Genomic DNA, 25,507 nt, shown 5'->3' with positions numbered 1-25,507 from the left:
CAGCGGTCCTCAGATATGATGTGAGAGCAGATTAGCAAGGATCCTTCCCTTTCTCTATTTGGAGACATGTTAGCGCATTTTATCACCAAACAGAAGCTTATTACGTTGACCTGTCCACAGCAACAAGGGTATTTACAAAGTGTCTCTCTGTGATAGCAGCTCATTTGAGAAAGCAGGGTATTTTAGTTCATAATTTTTGGATGATTGGATGTTGAAGGATGCTGTTTGTGAAGATCTATTAAGTCACATCATTTATATAACCACCTTTTTTCTTCTTCGAGTGATTGCTCCTATGCATTCCAGTCAGGTGTGCGCGCCGCGCGCGCACGGCTCCTCGGAACATTTTTACCCTAGCAACTCCGGCGGGCCGGCTGGGCGCCCCCTGGAGTGGCGCCGCTATGGCGCCGGATATATACCCCAGCCGACCCGTCCGCTCCTCAGTTCCTTCTTACCGCCCGTGACGGCCAGTTGGAACAGTGGAGTGCTCTCTTACCTCCACAGCCCTAGCGTTTCTCCATTCTTCTCTGTACATAGTTGGTTAACTTAGTTTAGTAGTTAGATTAGTTGAATAAGTTTAGTTAGTTATAGTATAGTAGGGGAATTAGAGGGGTTCGCCCCTCTTCTTCCACAACCGGTGCGGGCTCATGCCCAAGGCACCGGGGTTTAAGCCCTGTGCGGCTTGCTAGCAGCACATGCCCGTGGGCGACCCGCACGACTCCTGCCTGCGCTGCCTTGGGGAATCTCACAGGACAGATAAGTGCCCGATCTGCACGGCGTTTAAGCCGCGCACCAGAAAGGAGCGAGACTCTCGCCTCAAGCAGCTCCTTACGGAGTCGGCACTTCAGCCTCCCGCGCCGTCCCTGGCAGCACCGAAACCGTCCTTGGTGCGCAGCGCACCAGCGGCACCGAGCCGCCCTGGTACCGACGCGGCTAAACCTTCGCAGACGGCACCGAAGTCCCGGCACCGTTCCCTCTCTCCACTGAGGAAGCGGAAGACGGCGCACTCGGCTCCTAAGCCTCCTGCTTCGGGACAGCTTACCCAGCCGTCACCGGCACCTCCGGCACCGGCTGTGGTAGTGCACAAGCCGTGCACGGTCCCGTTGACTCCGGCACCTCAAGAGCCGTCGAGTCTGGTACCTCCCTGCTCCCCGGTGCCAACCGCGGTCGAGCTGCATCTCCCGTCCACGCCCGAGACATTCTCGACGGCGAGAGCGCTTATCGAGCTCACAGAGGCACCGGGCCCCCGGCACCGCCGGTGCGGGCTGTTCAGTCAGCGGGCAAGCCGGCCATGATGCGGCCCCCTTCCCCTGACGGACGGGATAGACGGCGCTCCAGGACTCGGTCTCGCTCCCGGTCCCGAAGACGGTCACCGTCGCGCTGCTCCAGGTCCCGGCACCGCTCTCCATCGCGGTACCGTTCACCCTCTCGACGCTGGTCGCAGTCCCGGTACCGCTCAACATCACGGTACCGGTCGCACTCCCGGAGACGCTCCCGGTCCCGATCACCATTCCGTTGGCACCGCAGGAAGTCCGAGTCCCGGCACTGGTCCCGGCACCGTGACTCCAGAAGCCGCTTCCGGCACCGCCGGTCGAGCTCCCGGCACCGCGGCAGTCGATGGTCTCGCTCGCCATCCCGGTACCGTGACGACCGGCACCGACCCTCGGCACCGTCCGGGGACAGGCTGCCAGCTTCGACGGCACAGTCCGTCAGCGCCTCCGCGCCTCCGTGGCCATCCCGTCACTCGTCGGTCGCTTCGCGGGCAGACAGCTATGGCCATCTCCAGGCGGCCCCGCACGGACAAGTCCACGGGGCACAGCAGTGGGGTTTTTGGGTCCCCTGGGCCCAATACGAAGCTCAAAGGCTACCTTGCCCCCAGCGGACCCCAGCCTCCGAGCGCAGAGTGCCGGAGGCCACTGTCAGCAGGCCACCCCCATCACCGGGTGAGGCCCAGTTACCGCCTGATCCCGCGGAGCGTCCACGGTCCGAGTCAGCTGCCCACCCCATCGAGGACCCACCTGCGGAGGCGGTGGTCCAAGGGCTGTCCTCGTCATCTTCACCAGACGAGGCGGTGGCGGGGGCTTCTACGGCAGACCCTCCGCCTATTGACTTGCGGGCCCACCAGGACCTTCTTCGCCGGGTGGCGAAGGCTATCGACCTACCGGTAGCGGAGGTCACTGAGGACGAGGACCCGGTGACAAATGTGATTGGAGCGGAGGCTCCAGTGCGGGTGGCCTTGCCATTCATCCGCACTATCCAGAAAAATGCCACTACCATCTGGCAGTCACCGGCGTCCGTCCCTCCCACCGCCCGTGGTGTCGAAAGAAAGTACTCCGTCCCCCCCACGGGGTACGAGTACTTATATACCCATCCTGCACCAGACTCGCTCGTGGTCCAGTCGGTCAACGACCGGGAAAGGCATGGTCAGCCAGCCCCTGCGCCGAAGTCCAAGGAAGCGAGGTGCATGGACCTGTTGGGCCGAAAGGTCTATTCGGCAGGGGGTCTCCAGCTCCGAATCGCCAACCAGATGGCCCTCCTCGCCAGATACACCTTTGACATCTTGGTGACTCTGGCGAAATTCACAGAGCTGATCCCAACAGCCTCGCGCCAGGAGTTCACGGCCCTCCTGGAAGAGGGCAAGAAGTCGTCCAGGTCCTCCATCCAGGCCGCTCTGGACTCCGCGGACTCAGGTGCTAGAACCCTGGCCTCAGGAGTAACCATGAGGCGTATCTCCTGGTTGCAGTCCTCCACATTGCCACCGGAGGTGCAATACACCTTGCAGGACCTACCCTTCGACACTCAGGGTCTGTTTTCTGAAAAGACGGATTCCAGAATTCAGACCCTGAAGGACGGTCGCATAGCCATTCGCACTCTGGGTATGCACACACCGGCTACCCAGCGAAGGTCCTTTCGGCAGCAACCCTACCGGCCATTTAACCAGCCTAGGTTGCGACCCTACAATAGCAGGCGTCCCGGCCTGAGTCGCCGTAGACCGTCGGGCAACAGGCGCAACCAGGGCCAGGCGCCTTCCAAGGCCCCTCAAGGACCCAAACAGGCCTTTTGATGGGACGCCCGAGGACGGCCCATCAGTCTCTTTCCCGGATCCTTCCCGTTTATTTTGCAACCGCCTTTCCCACTTTCTTCCGGCGTGGTCCCAAATAACATCGGACAGCTGGGTGCTTCGTACAATCCAGTCCGGTTACCGCCTTCAATTTGTTTCGCCCCCTCCTTCCCACCCACCTTCCCTGTCCCTCTTCAGGGACCCCTCTCACGAGCAATTCCTCCTACAAGAGGTCGAGACACTGTTGAGCTTGGGTGCCATAGAGGAGGTGCCACACGACATGCGGGGCAGGGGATTCTATTCCCGATATTTTCTCATCCCCAAGGCGAAGGGAGGTCTTCGACCCATATTGGACCTCCGAGAGCTCAACGTGTATGTGCTCAAGCTCAAGTTTCGCATGGTCACCCTGGGGACCATCATTCCCTCCCTGGATCCGGGAGACTGGTTTGCCGCCCTCGATATGAAGGACGCGTACTTCCATATCGCTATTTACCCTCCCCATCGACGCTACCTGCGTTTTGTGTGCGCACTACCAGTTTGCGGTGCTACCCTTCGGCCTGTCCACCGCGCCGAGGGTCTTCACCAAATGCATGGCAGTAGTTGCTGCAGCCCTCCGCCATCGTCGCATTCATGTATACCCATATCTCGACGACTGGCTGGTTCGCGGGACATCCCGACAGCTGGTAAAGGACCAGATGTCAGAGATACTATCCCTGTTTTGGTCCCTCGGCCTTCTCATCAATGCCGAGAAGTCCACTCTAGCTCCATCACAGCGGGTGGAGTTCATCGGAGCGGTCCTCGACTCCACTTTGGCCAGGGCCTGCCTCCCACGCTCTTGGCACCAGACGATGGTATCCATCATCCAGGCCCTTCTCACCTTTCCCACGACGACGGTTCGGTCCTGCCTGCGCCTCCTGGGCCACATGGCGTCCTGTACGTTCGTCACGGCGTACGCGAGGCTCCGCCTTCACCCCTTTCAATCTTGGCTGGCGTCGGTATACCGCCTGCACCGCGACTCAATAGACATGATAGTCACCGTCACAAAACCGACACTCGCGTCGCTCAGCTGGTGGCTGAACCCAGAGGTCGTGTGTGCAGGAGTCCCGTTCCGTCCTCCTCGCCCATCCGTCACCTTAACCACGGATGCCTCGGCGTTGGGATGGGGGGCTCACCTGGGCGACCTTCACACCCAGGGTCTCTGGTCCCCCGAAGAGCTCGCTCTCCACATCAATGTCCGGGAGCTGCGAGCGATCCGCCTAGCGTGTCACACCTTCCACGCCCGTCTGCAAGGCCGCTGCGTGGCAGTCTTCACGGACAACACGACGGCAATGTTCTACATGAACAAGCAGGGCGGAGCCCGCTCCTCCCTCCTCTGCAAGGAAGCGATGCTCCTGTGGGACTTCTGCGTGACCCACTCCATTCACCTGGAAGCTTCATTTCTTCCAGGAGTACAGAACACGCTGGCCGACCATCTCAGGAGGTCGTTCCTCTCACACGAGTGGTCTCTTCGCCCGGATGTGGTGCACACAATTTTCCGGAGGTGGGGGTTTCCCCAGATAGACCTATTTGCCTCCAAGGAGAACAGAAAGTGCCACCTGTTTTGCTCATACCAGGGTCGCTCACCAGGCTCCCTGTTGGACGCATTCCTTTGCTCCTGGACGGATCACCTCCTCTACGCCTTCCCTCCGTTCCCGCTCGTACACCGAGTGCTACTGAAGCTTTGGAGGGACAGGGCCCACGTCATACTCGTAGCTCCGGCCTGGTCGAGGCAGCACTGGTACACCCTGCTGCTCGAGCTCACCGTTCCGGATCCCATACCCCTCCCGTTGTGGCCGGACCTCATCACGCAGGACTTCGGCAGGCTCTGTCACCCGAACCTACAGTCCCTCCATCTTACAGCTTGGTACCTGCGTGGCTGACCCACGCAGAGAGGGACTGTTCGGAGGCAGTGCGGCAAGTCCTGCTAGAGAGCAGAAAGCCTTCCACTCGCTCCACCTACCTTGCGAAATGGAAGCGTTTCGCGCTCTGGTGTGATCAACGAGGCCTCAATCCCTTCGTAGTCCCTGTCCCTACCATCCTGGACTACCTCTGGTATCTTAAGGAGCAAGGTCTGGCGGTCTCCTCCTTGAAGGTGCACCTGGCAGCCGTGTCCGCCTTTCGGCCATCCATAGGAGGTCGTTCCATCTTCGCTAACCAGATGGTTTCCCGCTTCCTTAAAGGCCTGGACCGTTTGTACCCGCCGGTGCGGCGTCCTACTCCGACCTGGGATTTGAACCTCGTTCTGGCCAAGCTGATGGGACCGCCCTTCGAGCCTCTGGCCACGTGCTCTCTGCTCTACCTCTCCTGGAAGACAGCCTTCCTCGTCGCAATTACATCAGCAAGACGAGTCTCTGAGCTCCATGCTCTAACGGTTAGTCCACCATACACCGTCTTCCACGGAGACAAGGTGCAGCTTCGACCACACCCGGCCTTCCTCCCTAAGGTGGTGTCGGCCTTTCACCTTAATCAGGAGATCTTCCTCCCGGTCTTCTTCCCGAAGCCGCACGCCTCACCTCGTGAGCAACAGCTTCACACCCTGGACGTCCGCAGGGCCCTCGCTTTTTATATCGAGCGGACGAAGCCCTTCCGGCGTTCGACCCAGCTGTTTGTAGCGGTTGCCGATCGCATGAAAGGCGAGCCGGTCTCCTCGCAGCGGATTTCCTCCTGGGTAACAGCGTGTATCCGGACATGCTACGAGCTTGCTCGTGTGCCTGCATGCCGCCTCACTGCTCACTCGACGAGAGCGCAGGCCTCGTCTGCCGCCTTCCTGGCCCATATTCCTATCCAGGACATCTGTAGAGCGGCCACCTGGTCTTCTGTCCACACCTTCGCTTCCCACTACGCGTTGGTGCAGCAATCCAGAGACGATGCAGCCTTCGGCTCAGCAGTCTTACACTCTGCCACGTCTCACTCCGACCCCACCGCCTAGGTAAGGCTTGGGAATCACCTGACTGGAATGCATAGGAGCAATCACTCGAAGAAGAAAAGACGGTTACTCACCGTAGTAACTGTTGTTCTTCGAGATGTGTTGCTCCTATCCATTCCAGACCCGCCCTCCTTCCCCACTGTCGGAGTAGCCGGCAAGAAGGAACTGAGGAGCGGACGGGTCGGCTGGGGTATATATCCGGCGCCATAGCGGCGCCACTCCAGGGGGCGCCCAGCCGGCCCGCCGGAGTTGCTAGGGTAAAAATGTTCCGAGGAGCCGTGCACGCGCGGCGCGCACACCTGACTGGAATGGATAGGAGCAACACATCTCGAAGAACAACAGTTACTACGGTGAGTAACCGTCTTTTTCCAGCCCTGGTGCTACTTCTGAATGTCAAAAAGTCTACTCTCTGTCCAACTCAAGAGAATTTTATATATAGGCTCTGTATGGACTCAGTATCAGGGAAAGCCTTTCTACCTGAGGGCAGATTTTTAAAAATGGTGCAATATATTTTAAACATTCAAATGTCATTCATAAAGCTACTTTCTTTCTGGGTCTCGTGGTAGTTATTACTTATGTGACTCTATTTGCGAATCTGAAAAAGAGGACAACGCAGCATTGGATTTCTCAAATCTGCTAGACAGATCTGGACAGTATTCAAATGTTGACCTACCTCGAGACATTCTGAACTCATTGACATGGTGCTCAGTCATTGCAAATATCCTCAGAGGCATCCAGTTCAAGCCACCTTCACCATCAGTGATGATAACCTCAGACGCATTAGCTACACTCACAAAACCACCTTGCGAACCCTTGGCTGAGTGTTCTTTGTGTTATTTATCTCTTATGGTGGCATTTGTTATTGCCATAACAACAACCAGAAGTGTGAGTGAATTACGGTAAATACCTTGATGGCTGATCCATCATTTATGGTTTTTCATAAAGATAACATGATCCCATTTTTTTGCCAAAAGTGGTTTCTGCATTTCTCATTGATCAGACAATTAATTTAACAGTAGCTTTTCCAAGACCATTTACTATTAAGTGAGCCTCTGTTTTACATACTTTGGGTACAGGAAAAGCTCTTCTATATTATTGAAATAGAACTAAAAGTTTTCATAAATCCATATGTATTATTCATGTTTTATGCTAAAAATCGCCTGGGTCATATTGCATCATCCCAAACTATTTCTAGATGGATTCAACAATTTATTGTTGAATGTTACGTGTTAGTAGAAATTCCTGTACAATTGCTTTGCCGTAGAGTTGTGGCAGGATCTTTTGCTTGCCTGAAGTAAGTCCCTGTTACTGATATTTGCAGAGCTGGAACCTGGAGTTCTGTACATATCATTTTGAACTGTTGTGCCACAAAGTGGGTATTTTAAAATATTGCAATAAATGCCCTGGGAGAGTTGTTAGGGTTATTGAGTGGGTTCAAGCATTGTTCGTTGTCTGGGCAATTAGACATTTCTGGCTTCTTTTGTATTGCAGAGTAATTGCACAAAAGGAGGGTCCTGGCTTTTCCAGACCATAAGGTTGGAGAGGAGCCTTTGAATAGGGGTTTCTCAGGAGTATAACACAGGGGCTTATTATAGAGTGTTTCAAGCATTTGGGTCTGTGTGAGTTCTGGAGAGAGACAATCACAGACCCTTTCTAAGATGGGGCAGCAGCCCTTGAGGTTTCTTCAAGAGGAAAAGTTGCCTGTGTGCAGTTAGTTGCCACCTCTGTTCGAGCAGATGGTACATTTCGTAAATAAACAAAATACACAAAGTTGATACCTCACATAAATCTCCTCCAGGCCTCAAAATTTCTTCCCCTGGGCAAAGGGCAACAATATATTTGTTTTAAAAGAAAAAGAATATGAAAACCATCTCAGTTCTACAGTTTGGGGGTGATGTTGAAAAGTGGATAATGATTGATTACGGCAAAAGGCTTCAGACTTCCAACCGGCAGGTTATGTTTACTGCCTTACTAAAGGAGATATAGTGAACTATACTATTACTGCTTCATTTTGTTTGATGGAAAATTATTGTTGCCTTTGTTGAAATGAAAAATGGAAACAGTTTAGGATTAATATGATCCCATTGTAATCAGATGCAGATTGGCTGTTTGGCTTCCTTCCTCCCGCTCTTGAAGTCTATCACACTTCCTGTCCAAAGAGACACATCATTACATGCTGTCTTTTGACTGCTAGTGCTACCTCTCATCACAGAGCGACTGCAGCAATTATGGGTCTACAGCAATGGCATGTTAGTTTTATTAACCCTTTGAGAGCACTAGAGGATACAGTGTTAAATACAACAAACTGGGACTTAACTGATACTAGTGACTACCACTATACAGTACAAAATTATATCCAAAGGAAAACAGTACAAAAAGTACAGTCAGGGGCATATAAGAAGGTGTAGGAAGCATGTTAAGGATCTCAAGACAATAAAATAGAACAAATGAAGTGAGTTCTCAGAATTGTAGCACGGCATAACTTTGGTAGGAGTCCATCTTAGATACAGTACATGATGTGTCAAAGTTTTAAACGTTGAGCCTCTTCATCTTTTCCTCTCTGTCATCCTCTGTTGTTTGCTTTAATAAGGCAAAGATGCATAGGATGTTTCTTTGTCTCGGTATACACTCAATAAATCCTATGTCAGTGGAGATTTCTGTTGGTTTGTGAAGGCACTGCTTAAAGGGAAATTGGAGAGCCAGAGAATTCTGAAACCAGTATTGGTAACTGGTTGCTTTATTGATCGTAATTTCATTGGGTACTTATCTGGTAGTTAAAGCATCGCTGTCTCCTAAATTCTAATTACATTGTTTTTATAAAAGGCATTAATAAATTGTGTCTGGCCCTGCTCAAATGTGCAAAAAGGAAGGGTTGAGGTGAGCGTGGGATCATGGTACACCAGCTATCTCCCTTCCTTCTCTACTAAACTTCACACCAGAGTGCACACTGCATATGTGTGCTGCTTCTACAGGACAGTCCTCCCTCAGAACAGTGCGTGGCCTTTAAGAACAATTTAGCCCTTATATGTGGAATTAGATTAGATTTTAGATTAATTAGATTTTCAGTATCTTTTAAATTACTATGTTTTTCAGGCATACACTAGAGTACTTAGGGAATATGGAGCTCTTTACGCTTCTAAATTATTGTGAAAGGTATTTTAAAGATAATGTATGATGTTTTTCTATGCTAGCCAGTGAAAATGTATGCTTAACACAGCTCGTTTGAGCTTACTTTGTTGTTTAAAAGTGTTTAATTCAAGTATAATCAAACTGACTAGTATCACTATCATCTAAATGGTTGTGGAGAGGCAGTGTATAAGAGGTACTATCTGATATTCCAAATAACTTTACTACTTAAAACCAATTTCATGGCAACAAATATTTCACCTATTCCTTTTAATCTAGTTTTTTTTAATAATTCTTATAAGATTTTAAAGTTTTATTTGAATGCTCTACGTGATAGAGTATAGATCATACAAGTAAAAAAAGTATGTACCTTTTAATGTTTTAATAATGCATGCCCTTTCTCACAGATATAGATTTTTCTCTGTTTTTTTCCATCTACTGTGATATTTCTTTAGAGCCCTTTATAAAAAATTCAGTTAACCAAGTCATCATCTTGAATTGTATTTTCATACTTTGCATTCATTTGAAACTTCCATGACTTAGAGGTTGTCAATCTGGGCTTGTAGCCAGGGGGCTGTTGGTGATTTTCATTCTGTTTTCATGCACAATAATTTTCGAAAACCAAGGGAAGGAATTTTTCAATAAGAATTTTATACTATAACTAACAATGTAGGTATATCCACTCCGTCCTCAGTTGTATTAGTGCTGCTTTGTGCCTCTCCAATGGCACGAAGCAGCTCTAAACTTAGCGCAGTGAACCCCAGGAGGATAACCCCGTGTAGTGGGATTCTTGAACGTTGTAGAGCTGCTAGAATAGTTCCTATGACACCTTTTCCTTGACACCACACCCAGAAGGTGTGTGGGTTACACAGCCAGAATAGAAACATGACCAGGGAAAGTGATATGGCTGGAGTTCATCTGCACCCTGGTGCCAGAAGCAGCTGACATGAGTTACAAGGGCTGCTAAGCTGCTGTAACTTGCTTTGGGAAACTGGCCCTTGTGGACAACTGTCCTAGGATCATTGCTCTTCCTAGCCAAGAAACAAAGCTTTGGGTTTTAGACATTCTCATGCTAATTTTATTGATATGCCCCAGTTGAAGTATAGGGTCTCTCTCAAACCAGAGCCAGCAGGATCATTCAAAAGAAAGAAGTATTTTTTGCATACAATCACTGAGCAGCTTATGACAAAGTTCAGTTGATTCATCTATAAAAATATTTTATATATTTTAATATAATACTATACTTTTATTTCAATCATAAATTTTACCTTTAATTAAACCTCCTATTTAAGAAGTTTTATCACTTTAAAACACTCCTTAAAGACATTAGAAGTTTTGCCTGTGTAAGGACTAATGGCTTTTGGATTGTACCATGTACTTGCTATATTTGTATATGTTGTTATGGTCTTTAACACTCTGTACAGCCAGACTAAAGTAACTCTCAGAGTATGATGCATTTAATTCCTAGTTCCTTGTTTCTGCTTTCAGCTTGTGTTTGCTACATGTACTGAAACATCTCTATTGATCTGCTCATCTATTGTTACTAATCTGGTCAGTTGATCAATGAAGAGTGGCATGTAATTAATTGTAAAATATTTACATGTTCCTTCCAGTATCTGTCTGGCAAGATTTACTTGTTACTGTTTACTGCTGCAGCCTTACTAAACAGTTTCAGGAGGAGATAACAAGAAACATTTTTATTTTTTTTGCTGGTTTGTTTAAAGAATTATTTTCAAAGGGAAGCAATATTTAACACAGTATTACAATTTACTGCTGACTGTGGACTTGTTTCACATACGTTAAAAATTTAGTATTTTTACAAAACTGTTCAAGACAAAGGAATTAACTGACTCATGGAAAAAGCACAAGTGTTATTCTGATTTTATTAAGAAGTCTGAGATTGGCAGAAGAAAATTAAAGGCAGATCTTTTTTTTTCCTTTTCTTTTTGTCTATGCATTTGCAAGGACCTCATGCGTTGTGGCTATAGTGGGCTATACAGAAATAAAAAAATACCGTACAGGATATAGGCAATTGTTTTTTCCTCCTTTTTAATTTTGTCACTCACACAACAAGATTGAACTGTTTTTCGTCTGTTCCTAGAAGATAAGTGATGGTATTTGAGGAAAAGTTGCGTCTACCTGACCTATCTGCTATGTTGGTATACTTATGCTGTTTTGGTTCTCATGCAGATGGAGGGAGCGAGGAACCACCAGACCGAAGACAGGCAAGTGTAGACTCCCGCCAGGGCCGATCTGGGCAAGGTAATGCTTGTATCATTTTCCTTCGAGGGCTTACTTCTCTTATGTTAGCACTTTGTGCAGTTTTTCTATTTTGGTAAGATATCCAGCTCTTCTGGTTTATTGTAGCTTTTATTGTAATTTAGATATGCACCAATTTAATAATGATCAGAAAGGTACAAAGTGATCCATTTTAAGGGTTGAAATGAAGCTGGAATAATGTATGGTGCACAATATTCATGTGGGAGCCTTTCAAACAAATGCTGTAGTATCTATTAATTTATGTATATTGGCTTCACATCCTCAGTTCCTCAGGCTGTGAACTGGGGATCTTCTTGGGAGCTGGGGATGAAGGAGTTCTTCCTACTATTCCACAGAGCAGTGGCAGAGGCACTCCACAGGCATCTATCTTCTGCACCCACTTCTGGAGAGGGGTGCATGGGTGGTAGCATGGAGAGAGTGCAGCATCTAGTTTGGGCTCTGGAAATCCTCTCCTTCACTGCAATACAGCAGAAGGACACCATTTCCTTTGGGCAAGTTTCTCCATCCTCCAACACTGAGGTGGGAGATCCATGTTGTATTTATGGAGAGCAGTAATACAGTAGGAGTAGAAAAATAATTTGGATCTGTTAAATACTGTTGTAGGTCATTCTCTGGGGCTGTGAAAGTCCTGGTGTTTGGAGCCTTAAATGCAGCTCACCAGCCTACTAAGAAGGCATTCCACAGTTACTTGCCTCTCCTAGGTGGTATGTTTTGCTCATTCACGTTGTGGTTTTCTGCACCAGATTCCAGGAGCAATTCTGTTTCACTTTTCTTTTCCTTCCCCAAATCTGTTGTTGCTGTAGAGTCCAAATAGTTTATTGAAGTGACATTGACTTCAGAACAATTGTCCTGTTCTTTTCTGTGTTCCAATGTTGCCAGTGATTGAAGCCTGCAGACAAATTTAGGGGTATGGGTATTTGGAACTAAAACTATTGAACCGTGTGAAATGGCAACTGTCAGGGGCGGCTCTAGCGATTTCGCTGCCCCAAGCACGGCGGCATGCCGCCCCAAGCACGTGCTTGGTGTGCTGGGGTCTGGAGCCGGCCCTGGCAAGTGTTGATAGAGGTTTGTTGTCTGTATTAGTTTTTTTTAATCTGGAATTTTATATCTTTAATCATAAGAATTGAGGCTAGATTAGAAAGAAACAATGAATTCTAATGACTGTACACACTCCCAGAGCCACATTGCATTAAGAACCAGGTTGCTTTCCTGGAATTTTGTTAGGGAATAAAAAATTAATAACAGTAAATTATAACCTGTTCTTTTCAATCCTCCCTCTATTTAATATACAAAAGATATTATTGGTAATATTAATTGTAAAGGGAGTATCTAGCTCATTTTCTCTGATTGTGCTCTCTGACGTGGTTTAATTTGTTTAGATTTAAAATATGTACATACATACATATACGTGGGTTTAACTAAAGTGCTGATTTCAGAATGTTCTGATCGTGTTTGATGGACATAACAATCAGGTACTTTGATGGTCTGCGGTACTATATTCTTCCAAAGCACATTGCTGAATACTTGCTAGACATACCTGTGGTTCACTGGTAAAGATCTTTTCATGCTATAGGAAAAATGCAAATCTGTGGGCTGCAGGTATGTTGTTTGCTAGTATGTACTTGATCGAGAACATTATGTACACACACAAAATCATATTAAAAGATCATTATTCAGGTTGCAAAGTCAAGCACTGAAACATTGGGAAATGCCAGGACTAAGGTGTTTGAATTTACATGAGCAAAACAATGTATTTTTTACTAGCCTCATTCTTGGAAACAAATGAATTGTTTGGGCTGAAATTTTCCACTAAACTTCAGCCTGAGGCAGACCCTTAGCATAGAAGATTTCAGCCCAGATGGTTAAAGTTTGGCAAAGTTAGAAGCAATTGAAAACAAGATCATATAATGACACAATTTTAATAGTAGGCAATATTGCCAGCCCTGTTTAATAAAATGATGAGGGGGGAAAAAAAGGTGACCTGTATAAAGGTAAATTACAACATATATAAATATATATATATATATTTAGAAATGGTTTAGTAATTGAAATGGTCAAGTTTAACAAGATAAATTTTAGGCTTTATCTCTTTCTCTCCCTCCAACACATGGACAGATACATTATTCATAAACTTTCATATAGGGGTTCTGGAGAAGGCCAGTTTGTCCAAGTAGCATCTTGTTAACCTGATGATTAAAGTGACCGACCTGCTTCTTATTTGGTACCATTTATACATACTTTAATACATTAATTTTTTAAATTATTGTTAGTCATTTCCTGTCAAACTATATTAATCATTTATCTGTATAAATGTATGTGGTCTTTCACAAACCTATATTGAGACATTAGATATCATCTATTTGTTATTTATAAAACAATTGTATTGATGGTAAACCGTGTTTTGAATGCTCATTGTTTGCTGCACACAGGTATGGCGTGTGTGTGAAAATGTGAGCCTTTATTCCCTGGACTCTACACAATGATTGTTGTGTAATTCTAACCATCAGAGGAATCACATCAAGTCCCCTGGATGGATCAAAAATGAGATGAAAATTTTAAAATATCCAGTTATTAAAGGGCTTATTCCCTGTTTCTCCTCCATTCACCTGAAACCACTCAAAGGTTGTGGCTGGAGGAGACAAACCTCTTTTATAAACTGGAATCCCTTCTTTCCTCACTTCACTTTCATGCTTCCATTGTTCCTCCCCTCACTTTCACCCCCCACCCTATGGGACGTAGCCTCTTTATTCCCCTTCCTCTCATGAACTTCCCATCTATTGTACCTTCTGCTGCCTCTATAAGAGGCTCCCTCATTCCAAATCCAGTATCTCTTCATTCCACCTTTCAATACTTTCAGCCTGCTGAGGCCCATAGTGCAATTCAGTGTGTGACAAACTCCCACACAAATGATTTATGTTGTAAACTTACGATGCCATTAGTGTAAATGGCTCTTACTTATCTACCTGCAGTTTCATGTTCTGAAGTAATTTTCAAACCACACATATGAAGGGGACACCAAATTTGTGTGGAAACGGAGATAGCTTTGAGCCTAAAAGAAACGATGTCCTTTGAAATGAGGAACAGTTGAGAGGTATAGTATTGCCAACCTCAGGAGATCAAAAATCATTAATCAGATCCCCAATAAAAGTGAAATTTGGCTCCAAAATAATGAGATTTATTTTTTAAGAAATATTACATTGTGTTTTTGGTCTGTCTTTCGATTTTTGAATTCCTCTACCCGTTCCCAATGTGTGTGGGTGACAATGAATGTTGCCCACTCTCGAATGTATTGAAAAGGTGGATTTAAACCCCAGGCAGGAGCTGAGACACCCAACACCCAAAGCAGTCTTGTCATTCTAGTTTGTTATGACTCGCTGGTCTTGAGCCCAGGTCCACAGAGTTCATGGGAATGGCCATGCTCCAACCCTCCAGCTGATCTGGGACCCATGAAGTCAAGCCACAGTGTGAGGCTCTGCCCCGAGGTCCTGTTGGTGCTGTCCTAGGGTAGTTGATTGACCGGCTGGCCCTACTTAAGCCAGCAGTAGGAACAGGAAGCTGTGTGAACAACTGGGCCCCATGGGCCCTGCTATGGAATGTGTGCCTCGTGCTATTGCTCATGCTTCTGCAGCTTGATTTCCTGGCATCTGACTTGTAGTTCAGATCTCCAGTTTGTCTCCTGCCTCTGACCCAGCTTGATTCTAGTTCCTGACGTGTTTCTGATCTCCAGTTTGCCTCTTGCTTCTGGTATCCTGACCCAGCTGACTCTGGACTCCTGTCTCAGGACTGTGGACTCTGGCTTTTATTACTAGGTCTGGCCACCCATGACCTGACCATGGCACAGTTCCCACATCAATGTTGACACCACATTCTGCCTCTCCCACAGCCCTCACATCTGTTCTGTCTACACACCAGTGCTGCAGTCCACCCCCATATCAGTGCCAGTTCCAATCTTTATCCCCCATATCAGTGCTTCCCTCAGCCTCTCATCTGCCCAGCCATCCTAATCTCTCCATCAGTTCTGCTCCTCCAACCTCACCTCTAGTCCTCCTGTTACTTCTGGGGTTCTTCACCCCACCTCATCCTTGGCTCGGGGGGCTGCAGTGGTGCCCTTATCCCCCTTCCCTATTCCCAAACTGGTTGTTGCATAGTGGGGAAGAGCGAGGAGCAGATTCCATTGCTCATTGGAGTGGAGGAAAGAGCAGAGGCCTACTGAGCTGATGGGCACTTTGTTTCCTCCTTCGCCCTCCCCTCCTGTGAAAACAGTGAGCAGTGGTGGAGAGAATCTACCTGCATCCTGCAGGGTTGAACTTCATGACGGGGCTGGAGCTTTCATGTCACCGCAAGACAAGTTCCAGCCCTGTCTGAAACCTCATCACTAATGAAAAAATTATGAGAGTTGGCAATACTGGAGGCATGCTACTGCTCCACATCCGTTGTCTTATTCCATGCCACCCATTTATACCCTCCAAGACTCATGCCCCTCCTCTCTTCCCCTAGGTTCCTATCCCCATGTAACCCACCTTCTGACTCAGCCTAGCAGTCGCTGAAAAACACAGCATGGAGCCAGCATCAGTTCAGTTTCTGTTTGTAAACATTCAAAAATTGGGATTTTTTTCTCTGTATACACTTGAAATGAGCTCTGTATGAGTGTGTCCCTTGGAATAGTTGCAATTAACAGGAAAGGGAAAGAAAACAAAGGAAAAAAGTAACAAAATACCACTTTACCCTAACTTTTAGCTTGCATGAGCACAACCTAAGATATGACTGCAGGCCAAATGTGTGGGCTAGTACAGACAGGAGAAGCGTCATCATGTTGGCATTGAGTTCTGAAGATGAAAATAGATTGGTTCAGAGCTGTCCAGGAGAGGAGACAGTATGACTTCTTCATGGGGAAAAATGAAGGGTGTTTAAGCTTCATGTGATTATTATTAACTGTAACCTATGTTTATTCCATATGCTAACATACTATACATATTACACCACAAGGGCTTAGAGATTTTGTTATGCATAGCATTTAAATGAGACCATCAGACTCTTGCAACAAAAATCAAAATTCAATCTGGAATATCACAAAAAATGTATCTATTAAGTCTATGACATTTTATCATATTGAAATAATTCAGAAGACAATTTAATAGTTAGTATATGAACTGTACAGGAAATGTCTTGGGTAAGTATATGTTGTAGCAATGCTGCTAAAGTTGTGTGTCAGTCACTGTAAATCCTTTGTTTCAGTGATTTATAAATCAGTAGAAAGATATTCTGTTTGACAGAAACAAATTTCAGAATAATGTGTTCAAATCCTTTTGAATTTTGCAATTGTGAAAAAATGAGAATTTTATTTTCTCCCTTTTTTCCACCCCAAAGATATTCCTTTGCTTTTACCGAATTCAGAATAACTTTTTTGTTAAAATTAAGATCTGGTAGGTAATCCATAAATAAAACATTTTTAATTTAAGTTTTATTAATGATTAAAAAAGAAAAAGAGAGTGGTCCAGTGTTTTGAGCAAGAGACTGAAATTCAGTGATTCTGGATTCTCTTTCCAGCTCTGCCAATTACTTGCTCTGTGAGACTTTAAGCAAGTCAATTAATTTTTTGTGCCCCAACTTCTATGTCTGTAAAATGAAGATAACATCCACCTGACAAGGATTTTATGAGGGTTAGTACATTAAAGTTTGCAAAGCATTTTGAGAATTTAGATGGCAGGTGCTATCAATTTGTATAGCTATTTGTTCACGTTATTGCTTTATTTATTGTTCATTTTGTATAGAAATACATTGGACTCAGTTTCCCTCAGCTTTAGACAAGTGCCAGATATTAAGGCCCCAGATTCTGTTGCAGACCTATACTATAATGGAGCAAATGCAAAGCATGCAAGCCTTATACATCTCTTCCAAAAAAAGCCAGATGCAGTAAACTGTGTGGCTCTTACTAAAGCTGTCTCAGAATGCTGGAGTTTGAACCTGTGTTTTCAGGGAATTTTAAACCTGTGCATAGCACCCCTCCAGGGGCATTATCCTGCAAACTGCTGAGCACTCTGACCTCAATCCAGCAAAGCATTTAGGCATGTTCTTAACATCTAACAGTATGAAGTGAAAAGAGCAGACCAAAGCGTCCAGCTCAAAGTATTTTTAGCAATCATGGAAAAATCGTTATCCATTATGAATTAATTGGAAATTTGCATATCAAAGAAACTGCAGTAGAATGACTTTGAGGTAATTAAAGACTTAAAAGCATAAAAAAATCAGTTAAGGATTAAATCTTCAATACATGGGCAAAGTAAAATAACATCTATCGTCAGATGGATGTTGAGTCCTACATGGAGGCATCCAGTACTGCATTATAGCATGCATGTGCAATAATAGTTAATTTTTGTTTTGTTTTTCATTGTAGAAGGATACAGCTATGTTATGAAGTATTCCTTGACTTTGAGATTGGTTATGGGTCCTTATATTTTAGCTGTAAAATGTATAACTTTTTATCAGTTTTCTGATAAGGAGTTGTCTGAGATCTTCAGAATTATTTAAATCTGTTTTCTGCTATGTGAATGAATAATGTATTCCCTTGACTATTTTACACTGTTGATATAGCCTTTTTGGACAGCTACAATAAACTCAGGCTGTTGTCTCTTCTGAATTATAATGTATTGAAGGCATTTATCTTTTCTGCCTTATCCACGTGTGACAATTCAGCTCTGTTATCCACCTCTGTGAATTAGTTTTTATAAACCTATATTTATTCACACAAACTACTGAAAGTCACACAAAGCTATCCAAAATCAAATAATTGCTTTCAGAGAGGAAAATTATAACACAGGAACAAAGGTGAGCAGAACCCATGGCTAAAATCTATCTGATCTTCTGCAAAAACAAAGAAATGATATAATCTGGGAGAAATTTAGATGCACCTCTCATAATTCTCTGCTCAGTATAGTATAGTTTGTGCATCAGATATCAAGTAATGTATATTTGCATTAAAATATAAAGGATAACTGTTGTAAATTTGGAGGCAAGTTATCACAGAACTCCACAGTACTCCAGTGTATTAGCGAGATGCCTCTGGAACAGAAGGTCCTTAAGTAATTCTTTTCAAATATTAGAACTTATTTGTTGCAAGTGATGTGTGAACATTTGGATCAGTTTTTATTTTTAAGAAATCAGTTAATCCATTCCTGATCACAAAACTGACCTCAAGAAACTAGTTAAAAATGTGAAGATAATGATCCAAATTATGCCCTAAATTACACCTTTTCAACCCCATTCTTTTGTAGAAGAACAGCAACTCAATGAATGGTACTTTTGTTTAATTTTGCACCCAGGCATGTTGAGCTTCCTTTCCAAGCCAGTAATTTAAGAAACTGAACTATATGAAGCCCCAAAGTACCATTCTGGTCCTCTGAGCACATGCTTCCAAACAATTGGCTTAGGAACAGTTCTCAGATGTCGTCATTACTTGGGAGAGAGAGAATGTGGCATTTAATATGTGGCAGTTTATCGCTATAAAATTAAAGATTGATGCAGATGATTCCTTTTGCAACTTTTGTGTAGCAGAGGCTAGCGTAGATTTTGACACATTTCTTTTTGTGGCCCCAAATGCTAATAATTAAGAGGAGTAGCACAGAACTCGTAGCCCAAGACGAACAAGGTGGCTTCAAGTCACCTTCATGCCTTCCCAATTCTGGGCTGCTCTGGGGGCCAGAGTAGCCAGTGGTGGAATTTTAACCACCCCGCTTGAAATCACAGCAGGCTGGCTATGGGTGGCTGTGCTTCTCAGAATCTCTGCAGTGTTCTGGGCTGGTGCTATGCTCCTCCAAGCACACTCCCTGTTCTAGGGTTTGTGAGGGAATCCTGCAGTAATCTTCCTCTGTTCCGATACTAGGGGAAATTCTCCCCCAGCTGGATTCAGGGCTTCTCAAGACCCTTTGTGCCTCTCTGGCACTTGTAACAGGCATAAGGGGGCAAGAAAGGGGTGAGAATCTCATGGATCTTTTCTAATTTTCCCTCTTCTATTTAAGTAAGAGCTTGACCATCAGTTCGCAAAACTAAGGGAGTCTTAATGGATAAATCATAATTTTCCGTATTACTTATTCAGTGTCCACATTTTTTTTGCTTCTCTGCATACAGTATGGCAAATATACATATCTATAATATAATTCAAATGTCTCTGTACAATTGTTAGCAGTTTGTCCCAATTTATTGAATATTCAGAATATCTGCTTAAAAATTTTGGTAAAGTTAGTAACTGGAGAAGGAGCATCAAATAACCTGGATCACAAGCAAAGATCTGCTTATTCCATATGTTGCAGGGAGAAATTAATTCTGCCTCCAAATGCTCTCTACAGAAATGAGTGGCAGTGAGATACAGAATAAACTTTGAACTTGAAAAAAGAACAAGGACAAATAAAATGAACCATTTGACTGCACTGTTCCTTGAGGAGCTTCAATTAGGCCTGATCTACACTGGGGGGGTGGGGGGGATTGATCTAAGTTATGCAACTTCAGCTACGTGAATAACCTTAGACCTACTTCACTGTGGTGAGTCGACTGCTGCCGCTCCCCTGTCAACTCCGCCTGTGCTTCTTGAGGCAGTGGAGTACAGGAGTCGATGGGAGAGCGCTTGGGAATCGATTTATCACGTCTAGACTAGAAATGATAAAATGACCCCCGCTGGATCGCTCGCTGCCAGCAGATCCGGCGGGTAGTGTAGACATACACTTAGATTCTAAAATTATCACCTGAATTCAAACAAGGCAACAATTCAATTCGGTAAAGGTATTTTACTTAGTCCAAAGGCTCTTTAGTGCCTAGTGATAAGACTGCAGAAAATTTAGAGCGCTCTCTCTAAATAAAGTGTTTAAGAATCAGAGAAACATGAGCCAAATTATCAGATGGTGTAAATTAGCATAGCTCCACTCTGCTGATTTACACCAGTTGAGACTCTGACCCAGTATCTGCTCTGAGTAAATGTAGTCTGTCCATTAGCAGGTAACCTTGTAAGAATGACTTCTCATCTGTAAGCCAGCAATTTAGCTCAGATTTGCTGTTCTACAAGAATGTTAATCAAAGAAATAATAAGGTAACAGACTCCATCTTTCGCAGCTCCTCTGTCATTCTAATAAATGAGAGTGGAGAAGTGAAAAGAGCAATGGATAACATCACTGGACAAATAGAAATCTAAGGGATCTGTTTCTGTGTGGTCCTATAGAATTGCATGAAATACACATTAAGGTCTGCAAAAAGAACAGGAGTACTTGTGGCACCTTAGAGACTAACAAATTTATTTATGCTCAAATAAATTTGTTAGTCTCTAAGGTGCCACAAGTACTCCTGTTCTTTTTGCGGATACAGACTAACACGGCTGCTACTCTGAAACCTGACATTAAGGTCTGTTAATTCTGTAGTTTTTAGAGCCTAAAGATTTCTGACTAGTCTGAGATTCTAGAAGTTTAGATGTGTGCACCAGACAGGAATCTTTTCGGTGGGGTGGGGTGGGGTGGGAGGAAATCTATTTAGGATTATAAATCATAAGAAACAATGCATTTGAAAACCTTTATGAACAGACTCCATACACTTTATTTTAAAATAGATCTATTTTATATCATTTAATATAAGAATTTCTGTATATCTATCCACAAATATCGTTCTATAAACAAAACAAAACTCTGAACTATGTCAAACAAAATTTTTATTTTTATTTTAGGAATATTTGTATTTAGGAATGTAAATATCTTTTATACATTTATAAATACATTATTTTATTTAAAAGAAATATAAGTATTTAATTATTTAAAGCAGCAATGAAATTGAAAAATAGAATACAATATTCATTTATAGCTACCATGACAGAGTACAAAAACTGATACAAGTGAGTACAAACCTGTGAATCATCATTTATTAGTGTATTTTTGAAAGATTATCAAGAGCACTTGGAGTTTTAGGTGGTGCTCTTTTATTGCAGAGTAGTAAAAATTCAAATTAATAAATAAATCATATTACAAAGTGAAGAAGCAGGTAAAATAAAGACGGTAAATATTGATGCACTGTGTAATCCAGGCAGAGAGAAGATCTGAGTCTATATCTTCTATCTCCCAGTCTAAAGTCATTCTCACACTCTTTCTTGCTCTTTTGCCCAATTAATATTTAAGTATTTAAAGAAAGTTGAACAGCTTGAATAAGAAAGATTGACTGCAGAATAACCTATAGCCCAGTGGTAAGGGTAATTACCTGGTAGAAGGGAGACCAGAATTCAAATCCCTGCTCCAGTGAGTATTTAAATATTTCTGCAATGTGGAACAGCTTCAAAAGGAGACATTGAGAGTAACCAACCCCTGAATAGCCTGTAAATCTGGTGGTTAGGATGCTCACCTGACAGGAGATAGATCTGAGTTCAAGTCCTTGCTCCAGAGTGGGGACTCAAACCTGGACCTCCCATTTCCAAGGCAAGTGGCCTACTAACCACTGGGCTAAAGGTTATAAGAGGGACATATGCGTGCACACACAGTTTTTTGAAGCTGAGTGGACTTTTCCAATTTGCTGACAAATTCCAACAATTTTCAGAACCAAAATGAATATTTGTTCAGATTTTTTGGTTTGTTGGCTGAAAAAAATCAATTATTCGCCGAGGGTAGTAATTACATTAAAACTGATCACTCTAGAATGCTTAATAAAGTAAAATGATAAAACTTAAAATCTAACTAGTTACGTTGTTCGTTACTCTATATCAGACATTCACCTATTTGCTATTGTATAAATGTAATTTCCTCATGGGAAGCATAAACATTTTGTAAGATGAACATGAGAAGAAGCAGTCCAATACTAAAAGGTTTGTGTGATTTTTGTGAGAAATAGTATGGAAATATTAGAAAGTGTCTAGCCAGCCTAAGCCAGCAAATTCCTGAGTCTAGGAATTGATAAAAACAGTAGGCTGCCTTTTATTACAAACTGTTCTGTTTTATTTTTACATTCCTATCAGGCACCTCCACAGAGAACGACTGTGCTTTTGAACCAGACTACGCTATTCCACCACTCCCAGTGACCGAAGGTATGCAGCACATTCGGATTATGGAGGGCATGTCTCGCTCTCTTCCATCCTCCCCCTTACTCACACATCAGTCTATCAGTGTTCGGCTCCAACCTGTGAAGAAATTAACTGGTAAGGACTTTAAATAAGTTCAGTGGGGCTTTTAAAATCGGTCAGTGCAAAATTTTAGATAAAGCTCACCAAACAAGTTTCTTTGCACAAATCTTCATTAGTTAACTACATGGCCTGCTGGAGTCACAAGATTTTGTAATTGGAATATACACCCATATTTGCAATATTAAATTACTGTAGGAAAATGGGTTGGATCTCAGTTTAACAGCATGATCTATCTAGTCTTTAAATAATCAACTGGTTTGCACACATTCTAGTTTTGCAGGGATGTTGTAAGTAGTACCAGAATATACTTAATTCCAGTCTCCTCATGAATCAGTTTACTCAAGTCAGGCCAACAGATGGAGACATTTCAGCAGTTTAAGTAACAGTATGTTGAATTTTTGCATGCTGAGAGAAAGAGACTTCAGCAAACTGTACATTATTTGTTGCAGCACATAGTGACATTTCATGTATGTTTTTAAACAAGTTTATTTTAAGTAATTTATTTGGTTTCTGTGGACCAGATTTGTAAAGGTATTTAGGTGCTTAAAGATGCAGTTAGGCACCTAATGGGATTTTCAAAAGCGCCTCAGGACTCAACTCCCCCACTAGGCACTCAGAGGCTGGTCATCATAGGGACGCTGCAGCAGGGATTGGCAGGGGAAAGCGCAGGGGCTGAAGCCATCGGGAGCCTGGGGCAAAGTAGCAGGAGGGGAGCAGGATGGAGCCACTGATGCCCGACAGGCCAAACAGAAGGCCCTTTTAGGCCGGATCTGGCTTGTAGGCTGTTAATTGAAGCACACTGGTCTATAAGTACCTACACGGAGAACAAATATTTAATAATGAAATCTTCAGTCTAGCAGAGAAAGTTATAACATGGTCCAATGGCTGGAAGTTGAAGATAGAGAAATTCCAACTGAAAGTGAGGTGTAAATGATTAACAATTAGAATATTTATCCATTGGAACAACTTACCAAGGGTCGTGGAGACACTGTTTAAATCAAGAGTGGGTGTTTTTCTAAAAGATCTGCTCTAGGAATTATTTTAGGGGCATTCAATGGCCTGTGTGGGGCTAGATGATCACAATGATCCTTTCTGGCCTTGGAATCTATTAACTCTTCCAACTTTTATCTAGTCTATTAAGATTGTAAATTCTACAGGGCAAAGATTGACTCTTACTATATGGTTATATAATGTCTATTACAATGACACTCTAATCCTGGTTGGGGTCTCTCAGCACTATTATAATATAAATACAAATTAATAATAATGCAATGGTAGATGTAGTGTGTGTTTCTGTAATATTAGTATTGACTTGATCCCTTGGAACTGTGAGTTCAGTTTAGTTGTAAGCACTGATAAGCAGCATTCAGTGCTCCATTATCTTCACGGCGGATAGCTATCTTTGTGTTGTGACACAGCATCTATGCTTAATTAATTGAGAGTGCAAAACTGGAGACTGCTTCTCTAAGTTAGGGTTTGTGTGGTTTCCCACTGATAGCTCTGCCCCTTGTGGCCAACAGAAAAATGAAGCAAATTGGAACTCATCCCATCCTTCAGTTTGGGTTCCAGCCTCCCGTTTCCATTATACTACAGGATTCTTTAAAAATCCTCGCTGTCACAATGATAGACAGATGCAAGAAACAAGAAAGATGACTTACCTGTTATTAGAGCACTGAGAGTATCTTGCCTATGCAGAGTTGCACATGTGTCATCAGGGCTCCATGAATCAAAACATTTAGTGTGAAGTTATGTAAGGGCCCATCTCCCCACTGCCCTTAGTTCTTTTGCAACAATTGAGAATATCAAATGAGGACTCCAGAGAAGCTGGTAACTAGGATGAGTGAGTCTGGGTCTTCCCAGGCAATATACTTTGAGAACTCCAGCTACGGATGAGTAACTTTCCTTTCTGCATCAGTGATTGACAGTACAGATCAACTAACACAAACAAACTGTGGAGTAGGGCTGAGAATAAAAACAAAATATTTTTCCATGTGATTGTATTTCTTTAGTTAACAATTGTTAGAAAACGCCTACAAAATATAAAAAATGTGTTATAAGAATTACACATTTTTTGGACTTTCCGTACAAAATATGGAAGGGCTGAAGAGTTGTTTCTAACATTCGATGTTTCTTTCAGTGACTTTACATGTCTAAGAATGGAAGTGCCTCTTTTGTTATCAATAAGTTCATCATTGTTTGCACAAGAGTGAAAACAAATAATTGCTTAAAATGATTATTTTTGTTGTTGCTGGTGAATATTTAAATTATTACAATAAAGGAAATGCTCTTCCTCGGACTAATGATCCGCATATAGGCCATTAGTCCCAGGAGAGCATTAATCTCCATGGAATGCCCTGCAATGAAGACATTATTGCTATTATAAATGAATAGCTCAGAGATAATTTAAAAATGGTTTTCATGTGGAATGCATTCACGTGATCCCCCAAATGATGGTATTGGTGTGATGGTCATTTCTAGAGAATTAATGACTGGTATATTGGTTACATGCCAGTCCTTTGCTAGATTTCCATGTAGTTTATAATATTAGCTATATATAGCTACATCTTTGATTTTGTTAGAAGTTTGTGAATTCTTCCAATCAGAAGCAGGGAAGGTGAGATTTTCCTCTGAAATACTAGTTTAAAATTCATTTCTGAGTAATACATCATATTTCCATGCAAAAAGGCTTTTTTGCTATTTACTCGTTGCTTTGAAATTGAGGACAGAACATTTTTACTAAGCACTTAAGTTTAAAGAAATATGTTTCACTTCAGTTTTAAAATGAATGCTTCAGAGAAAATGTTTGTAGTATTTGCCAATTTAGAGCTGGAAAAAATATTTTTAGATTTCTTTTTAGAAAACATGTTTTTTTCCTATTTCACCTGTCAAATCTTGACAAAGATACTTGGACCAGAAGCTCTACAAAGTGAAAATATCTCCT

The 25,507-nt window shown here is 43.6% G+C and overlaps 1 protein-coding gene across 6 annotated transcripts in view; it reads left to right on the top strand.

The window, feature by feature from the left end:
- Nucleotides 1-25,507, top strand: part of TANC2 (tetratricopeptide repeat, ankyrin repeat and coiled-coil containing 2) — a 602,081-nt gene that overhangs the window by 293,762 nt on the left and 282,812 nt on the right. For 3 of the 6 annotated variants that reach the window (XM_044999330.1, XM_044999329.1, XM_044999328.1), the window contains exons 4-5: nt 11,340-11,411; nt 22,402-22,470. In XM_044999330.1, the coding sequence (XP_044855265.1) occupies nt 11,340-11,411; nt 22,402-22,470 (141 nt within the window). Of the gene's footprint in view, nt 1-11,339; nt 11,412-22,401; nt 22,582-25,507 lie in introns of all 6 variants that reach the window. The other 3 variants (XM_044999327.1, XM_044999326.1, XM_044999325.1) reach the window with 1 other exon arrangement.

This window comes from Mauremys mutica, chromosome 25 (assembly GCF_020497125.1).
Source record: "Mauremys mutica isolate MM-2020 ecotype Southern chromosome 25, ASM2049712v1, whole genome shotgun sequence".
Classification (NCBI taxonomy): Eukaryota; Metazoa; Chordata; order Testudines; family Geoemydidae; genus Mauremys; species Mauremys mutica.
This window is presented reverse-complemented; position numbering and strand designations above follow the sequence as displayed.